This window comes from Aulonocara sp. 'chitande type north' Nkhata Bay, linkage group LG4 (assembly GCF_057382095.1).
Source record: "Aulonocara sp. 'chitande type north' Nkhata Bay isolate Kocher_YH1m ecotype deep benthic linkage group LG4, A_spYH_male_GT1.1, whole genome shotgun sequence".
NCBI classification, from domain to species: domain Eukaryota; kingdom Metazoa; phylum Chordata; class Actinopteri; order Cichliformes; family Cichlidae; genus Aulonocara; species Aulonocara sp. 'chitande type north' Nkhata Bay.
Window position 1 is genome coordinate 35,812,787 of NC_141347.1, and position 10,987 is coordinate 35,823,773.

General features: G+C 42.4%; 1 protein-coding gene across 2 annotated transcripts in view; it reads right to left on the reverse strand.

Annotated features, from left to right (window-relative positions):
- Positions 1 to 9,459, reverse strand: part of gsg1l (gsg1-like) — a 38,565-nt gene extending 29,106 nt beyond the window's left edge. The window contains exon 1 of one of the 2 annotated variants that reach the window (XM_086290178.1): positions 8,899 to 9,459. In XM_086290178.1, the coding sequence (XP_086146304.1) occupies positions 8,899 to 9,235 (337 nt within the window). In that variant the 5' untranslated portion in view covers positions 9,236 to 9,459. The remainder of the gene's footprint in view (positions 1 to 8,898) is intronic. The other variant, XM_086290177.1, reaches the window with a different exon arrangement.
- Between the last annotated feature and the right edge of the window lie 1,528 nt (positions 9,460 to 10,987).

Genomic DNA, 10,987 nt, shown 5'->3' on the forward strand with positions numbered 1-10,987 from the left:
AGCAGACTGATAAATAATTACTGTGAAGTGCTTGGATAAGTTTCACACAAGCAGAAAAGCTTGAATCATTAATTCAATTATTAATCTATTTTTAATAATAAGCTGCTGTAATATACGGACCAGCTGTGCAACAGGTCACATATAGCTCCAGCTCCAATGGCTGATGGCCACGTATTCCAATAATGGGCTCAGCGTATGTGCAGCCATCAAACACACCGAAATGGCTTGTTTCAGGTAGAGGATGAATTGGCCCACTTTCTAATAGAGCTACACTGAGCTCAGCGGGTCCGCTTTACAACAATTACAAATATTTTTTCGAACAAAAGAAAATATTAAAAGAAAATTTTATTTTACTAAGTAATACTAATAACACACAACAGCATATTCAGTACTGGTGAACTTAAGGCCCATATGTCTGTTAAAGTATCATCAGAGATAAGGATCGGCGTGATCATTTTAAAAGTGGATCCTATTTTCAAGTCCAAGGTGTGCTGAATGCAAAAAACAGATAAAGATGTTGAAACACTTCTTCTAAGAAATTCATGACATTGCGATGAATAAATAAAATACTGCTGTTTTTGTGTTTTGTGTGCAGCTTCATCAGGAAGTTGCATAACTCACATACATTTGTAGAATTATATTATATCGTGGACTCTAGTAGCTTAAAAGCAGGATCCATAAGCTGTAGACAGGCAAGCAGAACTTCAATCCCAAACAGGAAGCTCCAACAGAACAAAAACAAACACTTGAGTTGGCTGAGGTGAAGCCTATCAGACAGCTAGCAGCTCCAGCTGCCTGTGTCACCATTAACCTGTCAGTCCAAAAGCCCACGCCCATAATAATGCAAACTTTATACAGAGGAATTCACCCTCGTACAGCTGTTATAAATGGAGAAATTATCTGTAGAGACCAAAACTGTTTCTGTATCAGGCTGTAAACGTGTTTATTTCTGCTGTGAAGTTGGACATTTGAACATGGGAGTCTATGGGGACTGACCTCTGCTGGACACTAGAGGTACTGCAGCTTTTGGCGCTTCTCTGTTGACTTCTTGAGCTTTCAGTGAACAACACGAGCAGCAACACAGAGCCCAAAACTGATAAAAGTGGTGTCAAAATATTATAGAGAATATTACTGCAAACAAAGGTAACCGAGAGTCTGCTTAAATCTGTGACAGACAGTGTCATATTCATACAGTAATTATGTATAACGTACATGTAATTTTAAGTCCTAACATCTTTGGAGGTTAATCAATGTTAATTAGTGATGCTCTCGGTGTCTCCATCACCTCCCCAGGATGATCTCATTCGTAATCCTCAAAGGTGATGCTAATAATTATTTCTGTAAAAACAAACAAGCAGAGCGAAGTCAGAGAAGAAAAAGGAATCGATGGCTGAGAGAGGGAGTCACACTGTAAAATTTTATTATCATAACTCTCCGCTCAGCGATGCCAGAATGCCTTTTTATCCAGCACTGTTGGGCGAACCACACTGTAATAAAGATACAGGCCTTTAGCTCGCAGACCAATCACACTGAAAGGAGAAATTACCAGTTACTAACAGGCAATTCATAGTGAGTTATATCCCATCAACAGCACAGTGAACACAGTCTGTGTGCAGACCGGGAAATAATCGATAGGGCTGGGCGATATGGCCTAAAATTCATATTGCGATATAATTTGAAGCATGTGCGGTAACGATATATATCGCGATATATTCTTTTCTTCTGTATAGCGTGTTTTCCACACTATAAGGACTTAAAATCCTTTAATTTTCTCAAAAATCGAGTGTGCCTTATGTATGAATTCTGGTTGTGCTTACTGACCTCGAACCGATTTTGGCTGCAGAAATCTGTTAAAAAATGTTTTAGTACAACTTTGGTAAGCTGCACTGCTTGATGGATTGTCAGAGCATTACGGCTGCTGTAGTGAGGAGCTTCGCGGAGTAATCTGGGTCCAAAACTCCGTCTGCTTCAGGTCCCAAAGTCAAACGAACACTAAGAGTTAAAAACAGTCTAAATTCCACCTGGTAAAGCAGCAACGCTTTACCAGGTGTAACAATTAAGTTTAACATCCAGGCATCCATGAAAACAGAATTTATTAAATTTAACGGAGTTAGAAGTTAGCAGGAAGTTAGCTCGCTAGCTTCCACCTAAACATTTCATATCATGTTCTGACTGAGATTTTTGAAACTAATTCAAACGTACAGCTCTGCTGCCACTTCCAACATAAATGAAGACAGAAAACTAAACAGCAGTGGCGTTTGTAGGGTTACTGAAGTTGGACTACCTGGTATATAATGTTGTGCTACGTGATTGCTAGCGACACAGCTATGTTAGCATAACATTAGCACAGTGAAGCTGGAGGATGAACGCCAACTTTTTTTCCACTCGATAAAAGTTAACATGAGGGATTCTGGTGGTCAGGGACAAATGCAATCGCATAGCAGGATGCTATACACGGGCCAAACTTCAGTCAGGAGAACAACTGAGATCATTCATCCACAATACGAGGTTAGTTATTAATATACTGCAACAACATGGGAACAGAGCAGCTGCGAGAGAATTCCACATTAATGAATCAATGTTACCGAAGTGGAGGAAGCGCAGTTTTTGGCTTTCCCCATATTTCAAAAGTGCTTCATCTCTTTGTTATGACTGTCGCCCGCCATAATTTGCAGATGATAATGGTTGTAGCCGCTGCGATGCTTTTGACCAAAACAGGTGCAGCTTGATGACATCATCAACATGCGCTATCGCGATAGAGCGGTATAGTCAAAATCTCTGTTGTTGGCCAAATTTATATCGTTTCTATCGTATATCGTTTATATCGCCCACCCCTACTTTACAGATGATTTGTGTTTTTAAAGACAGTTTTTGTCCTCTTTTAATTTTCTTGGACGGTGCTCCGACAGCACAAACACAGTCCAGAGGTCCAGTTCAGGGACTCCAGTTAGCTGAGGTGAAGCCGAGCAGACAGCTAGCAGCTACAGCCGCCTGTGTCGCCACCCACTAACCAGAGCTGCCATGCTCCTAAATTTATGCCTTAACAAAATCCAAATAGATGCATTATAAAAACATTTCCCCCGTACGGCTGTGATGTACTAAAAACAATGAGCCATTACTGATGTTTGACTTCATACTAGACTCTAACCTCAGTCTCGTGTGACAGTTCTACATTTAACCCCATTCATCCGCCTGGAGGTTCCCACTGGACTCATGTTAACATACACAAAGTGCAAATGAAATTGTAGAAGTGCAAACACCTCATACCAAAACAATGCACCTTGAACCCACACAGAAGAAATGATTTTTACTCCTGCTTTGGTTAGCATTAACCTGATGTTAGCAACAGCTAATGCGCTACACGTGCAGACAACAGGAAACACTTGGATAAAGTACAGCAATCTTTTCCCTCTCAGGGACCGGAGCAGGCTTGTTATAATGACCCAGTGACACTGATGTTATTGCACTTAGTCTAAAGGTTCTGCAGCACATCTCAGCCACACAGCAAAGCTTCATCCCAGCCTTTTCATTAAACTGTCTGGAATCACTGCAGCAGCCTTCATGGTGGGAAAACATGTTAGGTTTAGGAATTATGATCCACAGCCCCCCAGTACTACCACACATTAACAGGTTTAAGTCCTCTTTATCATTAACAACACAGGGAGAGCCAAAGAATGAGCCAAGATTAGTTTTATATGCATCACCAATCAGCAGCTCGAATCTGTGAGGAAAAAAGGCAAAAATCCACAACCCTTTGGTCCAAACATCAACTTTATCATCCAGGCCAAGCTGCAAATCAGCAAGTGCTGCGTCACGCCAAAGAAGTCATCCAGACAAATAAACTATACGTATACTTGTTTTATCACAGTCGAGACAGCCAGCATCTCCAGTATTCTGAATTTGTTCCAGAACTGAGGAAACAGCTGAATAAAACATTGGGCTTGGCAGGAAATCCACCATATTTTTGCTGCTGGGCTTTTCTGTAGAGTTCATCATCACTGGGACAGAAGAACACACACACACACACACACACACACACACACACACACACACACACACACACACACACACACACACACACACACACACACACACACACACACACACACACTCTCCGGCTCTTCCCAAAGCTCCGCGCTGTCACAGGTGTTTGCGTACCTGATCTCAGGTAACACTCTCTTTGGTCTGTTACGCATCAGGTTAAATGAGGAGGCGGGTATGATGTTGAATCTTTATCAGCTGATAATTAAACAGCTGGTGTTTGGAGTTGCTTTCATCATTATTCAGCCTCTGCAGCACATGTATAATATCTGCATATTAATGTGGATTGTTTACATGGTTTGATTAAAGTCGGCACACGCTCAGTTCAGCCATCAGGACTAGTAAGAGTGACAGGCGCTGTAAACATTTTTAAAAAGTGCAAATACAAATTATCAGCGGTCTTCAACTCAGTTTGAATCCAATCACCTCAACTGGCATTCCTCAACCTAACCAAGAAGTTTTAGCGCCCAGCGCCTCAGTCACACCGGCCTACAGACCGGTCGGTGCACGGTGTTGGACAAAAAAACTTCCTCACGATTGTTTCGGTTGCTTGTAGGTTGCCATGGTTACCCACAGTTTTCATGGAAGACACCAGCTTTCCTGGAAAGCCGTGGAGGCCAGGCCAGGCAGCTGGACACTTAAGCAGGACCCAGTTCAGATGGTGTTTGGATGGTTCACAGAGAGTTGCTTCGAAGACAGTTTAAAAGAATCGTGAATGTAATCTCAGAGAATGGTGCTGGTTTGTTCTCCAGGAACTGTTTGAGGTTTGTAAGGAGGGTCTGCAGGCAGGTGAGGCAAGAAGGTAAGACTCCTTGAAAGAATCCTTAACAGGGAAGTATTGACTCGGAGAAGACAGGTGAGCAAGTTCAGGTAAGTTTCAAGACCAAAGTGGGAATCAGACTTTACCCCAAGACCCAAACACTACAAACTGATTCCAGTGACACCAACTACATGCACAATGTTAATGAGACTAAAAAAACCTGATGCAAGCTGGAAATGGAAACTGTCGCCTTCAAAATAAAAGCTGCGTTTTTCGAAACTTATTCATTGAGAGTCCGCTGGGGAGTGTTTCCTTGCAAGCTCCTGCTGAGGTTGGTGCACCACACTCTTTGCAACCAGTTTCACCCAGCAGCAACAGAGCAGTTGGCAAATACACATGTATCGATAGCAACAAAATTTAATCAGGCAAAAAGAAAGTGAAAAACAAAGCAGAGCAAAGAGAAATCTTAGTGCAAATCCCAAAGTTTTCAAAGACAACAAATAATTTAGACTGGATGTTGGGATTGATCTAAAATACAAACAGATGAATGCATAAAATCTTTGATGAAAATGCAGCTTTGGGTTTAAGTCTAATAAAATGTGCATTCCTGTTGGTGAGAGCAGGGCCGAGAGCAAAAATATAAACACCCTGTTAAACAAAAAAGGTGCTGCTCCATCAGCAGCTTCTGTTCCAGTGTTGGTCTCAGTGTAAACATCCTGTAGATTTAATGAAGAGCTGGAACAAACCGATCCTTTCAGAATGTGAGGGGGGAATTTAACAAGCTTAAGCTTCGGGGCGTGACGGGATGTGTGTTTGTTCAATACTTGATGTGCTGGACGGGAGACTTTCTTAGTTTTGTACTTACTGAGATCTGAGCTGTCAGAGCTCAGTTTGAGTCGATGTATTAACAGAAACTTTAGAGCAGATCAACAGATTCAACCTTCCTGAGGCCGAATCTGCAACACTCCTGGTCACACCGTGCAAGGCCGCTAAACAGCCACTAGATGGAGCTCAAACTGACTGCAGATGTTAGGATAAGTGAAGCCAGATAAGAAAGTTATCCTGGGTATGTTGAAGTTTGTAGCACAGCCCCCAGATATCCAGTCTGTCACAGAGGAGAGACCTCTGACATCAAATAATGCAAAGAAAGAGCTCAAAATTAAAACTAACTAAAAAAAAAGCTTGTGTCTAAATAAACTCATAAATAACTTATTTTAAGTCATGCTTGAGGAGATATGAGCGTTTAAGTCTCAGTTACATAATATATATGAATATGGTTTAATGTATTAAACATGAATAATAGTTTTTAGGTGCTGTGATGTTTAGAAATGCTCCCCTGGTCTCAGCTTTCCTGTCCTCCACCTTCCTATCGCAATAAAAGCTAAAAGACCACAATAAAAACACAAGTGGGCGCTACAGCAAGAGCTTAAATACGAGTTTCTCGTTTGTGCTTCTGCAGAATTAAAGGATCCCTCCCATGTGGGTTACTGGTGGTCATCAGTCAGGACTTAAGGCCTCAGGCTGAGCATTTTATTTCCTATTTGCCGCTGATGTGAAAATTCTCACAGAGAAATAAGGTTAAAAATGCATTCACATTCTGAACAATGGCGCGTGCCACTGATGCAAATAATGATTCTTTACAGGATTTTAGAAAATCTGCTGGTTTTTTACACTTTAACTTCACAGATGCTGCTGCTCCTGCATGGTGTGGACTTTAAATGTGGAGAAGAAGGAAAGCTCATAATATCAGTTAGACACACACACACACACACACACACACACACACACACACACACACACACACACGCACGGACACACACACACACACACACACACACACACACACACACACACCTCTGTGTCCCTGGGATGTTTATTTACTCTCACAGAGTTACAGCGCACAGATCCACACACAGACTGTTTTGTCCTCTTCACTCCCACTCGTCTCTGCACAGAACAGATCCTGTTTGTTTGTTTGTCTACAGCTTCTCACATGGGACAAAATATCAGAAACACTTACAGGACCCACAGAGGCAAAGCTCACTGTAGACTTCACAGCTAAAGCTCCAAGTAATGGGGATCAATCCGCAGCTGAAAGTAGTCCCTGACAAGCAGAGGTTTCTCCTGTTTGGTCAAAAACTGCACCGTGGAGCAGTTTTAGGAAGTTCATCACAAAGATGGAAACAGAGAAGGAAAGTCAGAAAGTAAAGGGACACTGGCTGAGGTAGAAACAGTTTTCTTAATAAGAGTCCTGACAGATGTGGAAATGTCTGTGAGGGAGCCACAATAAGTCTCACCGGATTATATAAATACTAAGAACAATGCTTCAGAGTTATTGCCTCTTTTGGCAGAGGATACATTAGACCATCCTTTATTGAAAGGTAAGGAGGTGACACCACCCCACAGTTCAAAGCCGTCCACCATCAGAGCATTCACAAAAACAATCTGATCAGTGATCTCTGTTTTTCATCCTCTGCCATCTTTCATTCAAAAGACCAGAAGTTAACTTTGAGTTATTAAAACCTGCTTGTTATGAAGTTTGTTTCCCCTGTGAAGCACTTTGTTTGGCAGCTTTAGAACTAACCAGAACTGGACCAAGTAAAGCGCTATACAAATACAGGCCATTTACCATTCAACAGGAAGCCAGCTTCAGCAGCTGATAACAAAGTTCAGGAAACAAACTGCTGGAACTATAAATCCAAAAACACAGGAGAGGAAATCCAGGAGATTGGAGAGGGCAGCACCTCCTCAACACACCGTTTGGATAACACAGTTACAGCAAAAAGTCCCACTGGTATGAGCTTCTATGTGAGGGCGTCCAGCACATCACCTGAGCGCCTCCTCACTGTGGACTGAGGGAAAATAAGTGATTTGAAGACCTGAACTTTTAATTTTTGAGTTTTCCATTAAACGTCTCATCAGCAGGAAGAGAAAATGTGAGCAGAGAGCCTCATGTGTTATTTATTTATTTATTTTTACCTTTATTTAACCAGGAGGTTCACAAAGAAACCCAGCCAAGACAGCAGCCATGATGCAAACATGCTAAAAATGCACCAAGTACAACAGAAAATTCAAGATTTACAACAATTTATACAAAATACAAACACCCACAACAAAACCCACCAGAGACCTCACAAGAAAAACATTCACATCTCCTTCACTGCACTCCTTATGATGCTTTTCAATTCAGCAGCAGGTATGCTGAATGTGTTTAAGCTGAGATCTTTCTGCTTTTCTGAGGAACTAACCAGAGCAGAGAAGAGTATGGAGGTAAACGGGGCCGTTCTTTTCAGAGTTCCAGCTTCAGTCATATTCATCACCCAGCTCTCCACATTTATCCAAAACAGTGTGAATACATCATGTTTGCACAGAGCAGACCCACACCAGCATCATCCACCATCACATGAAAGGTTAAAGTCTCAGTGCAGCCACACTCTCTGGTCCTAACTGATGAATTTCCATCTAGGATTGCTTGACTTCAGACGTGGTTTGGAGTGAAGATTTTGTGCTCCTTTCTGGCACTAACAAATTCCCTGAATTCTGTCAACTTTTATCTTTATGACAAGAAGCACAGACCGAAGAAAAAGCATAAAAATATTTATTTTCAATGTAAATCTAAAAATGTTTCATTTGTTGTCCTCTTATTGAGGGAAACGGAGATTTAGAAGCTCAATTTCTGCTTGAAAAATGAGAGCGCATTGACTTAAATTGTCCACATCGATCAGCGTGCAATGAGTGAGAGCAGTGTCCTCTGAACGCACCACATCCTATCATTTTAAAATTCTGTCCAAAGACTAAACAAACATCAGTGCGGCTCAAACTCGAAGTGAAAACAGGTTTTACGCACAAACATTTTCCTTTGGTTGTGCGTAAAAATGACGTGGCTGGCGTGTTAGCTTTAATTTCAGGGGGACATTGTCTGACCTGTTACTGCAGGTGAGCTAAAAAATAAAATAAATAAAAACTGAAGTGAAGAGGGAAAAGTATTCCACATACTTCACACTCATCTTAAAGCCGACACTGCTCTAGTTTTATTTTCTCTTAACAACTTTAAGCGACCCCAGAATCTCCCCAGCCTCTCGGACTGATGGACCCACCTGACTCGTGGATGTTCTCCTCGCAGGAGTACCAGATGCCCGTATGGAAGCGGCGGAAGAGGAAGCGGTCGTCCCCGGTCTCCCAGCTGTAGTGCACTTTGTTCTGGTCCGTCTCGTTCACGCCGTAGTCGATGCAGTTGTGGTGCCGCTGCTTGCTGCAGTTGGGCTTGGGGACGCGCTGGGTGCCCTCGCACCAGTACGTGGTGATGAAGGCGGTGGTGGAGAAGAACAGGGCCACCAGGTTCAGACCCACCGACAGCAGCGCGCGGCATTTCCGCGTCGTCTTCATGATCTCGGAGCGAGCGGCCGCGTCCCCGCAGGCAGCGAGAAAGTTCATCCAAGAAGGAGAGCGAGGAGGTCAGACGAGGAAGAGCGGCATGGCGCTGCGAGGACGCACAGAGAATTACGCGCGTGTCCTCAGTGAGGAGCTCCGGACCCAGAATTTAAATCTTCCATCAGAGCTTCCGGCGTCGGAGAGGAGACGGGGAGCTGCTCCTCCGTCACAGAGCAGGAGGCTCACTGAGGAGACGTGATGCTGAGAGCGGAGCACCTCTCTCTCTCCTGCTCTCCCTCCCTGCGTGTGCGTCATCACAGTGACCGGTCACCCAGACAGCTCACACCTCAGCCACACCTACTCCCGTTTTCCCTTTTAGAAATCAGTCATTTTGGATCTTTTGGTATTAAATCTGTGACTCTTTATGGGGGTGTTGAATCCATCACAAAGAAACCCAGCTCAAATATGACAGCAGGTAATACGATATCATTTTGTTTGATGCTACCTGCATCTCCTCTCCACCTTCAAGGTGTCCTGCGAAAGTCAAAAATCTAATTTTAGTCTCATTTCAGAGACAAAGGGTCACAGATCCCAACAGACTCAATAAACTGATAAACTTTTAATGACAACGTGCATTAGGAGCTTGGAGAGGTGAGGCTCCAGTTTGGGACCACTGTGTTTCGCACTTTTGTGAATTTTTTCCTTTGGCTTATTTTGTTAATTTACTCTCCTAGTTTAATCTAATCTGTTTTGTTTATTTATTTAAATTATTTTATTTATTCATTCATTTTGCTTTGACTTGACCTTCCTGGTTGACACTAGAAGGTAAAAACTGCGTAAACATTTGGTTTAAGCTCTAACAAGCGCCTTTGGTTTGAGGTTAAAAAAAGTTTTGGCAAAAGGGCACCGATTCCCACCTCAGCCGCAGGAACAGCTCGACAACCAACTCACAGTTAGTATTACTGTAACGTTATAGAAGTGAGAACCCAACTGTGACAGCCACTAACACAATGACCCAGTCAGGCAGTGAGTGTATGTAAACACAGTGCTACTGGGTCAATCCAAAACAAAATCCATCATAAATGGAAAAAACCCAAAGATGAGCTGATTTTTTATTATAAAAACTTTTGCATATCAAATGAAGCCAAGTTAAGTTTTACCTGCATATAAATGATGAGTGTAAGAGCCCCCATAAAAACATCTGCAAGGTTAAAATTTGATGCTTTTTAAGTACAGTAGATGCCCACGTGAAATTTCCAGGACTGAAAAACACTTTTAGGCTCTGTTACAAACTGTGAATGTCATCAAATCAGTTTTTCTCCACGTGTCACAATGCAAAGGCAAAATCTCATTTCTCTGAACATCAGTTTCAGCATCAGATTAAATATTATAATTTCACTAAGCGGAAGCATTGGTACCCTGGATATTTTCTCTGTTTTCTGATCATTTACTGTAGAAAACAAGAAGAGTATTCTGGGTAAACCTTAAAGATTCCCTCGTGGGGCGGATGTCTGCTCAGAACATCTTAGTCTAACATGTTCTGAGCAGACACCCGGCAAAAAGCAGAGCTTTAATGTGCTCTAGAGCACATTAAAGCTCTGCTTTTTGCCTACATTTGGATACCAGACTCAACTTCTAACCTTACTTTCTGTTTAACTGAGTCCTTACAGCGTCAGTCACAACCTTCCCTGGAAGAAGAATCTCAGCGACTTTGGTGATCAGACTTTTTCTCCAGAGTGACGAGCCTGACTCGTTTCACTCAGGATGACTTCTAATAACTGGGACCATCATCGGGTTGTATTGTTCCAGTTTATG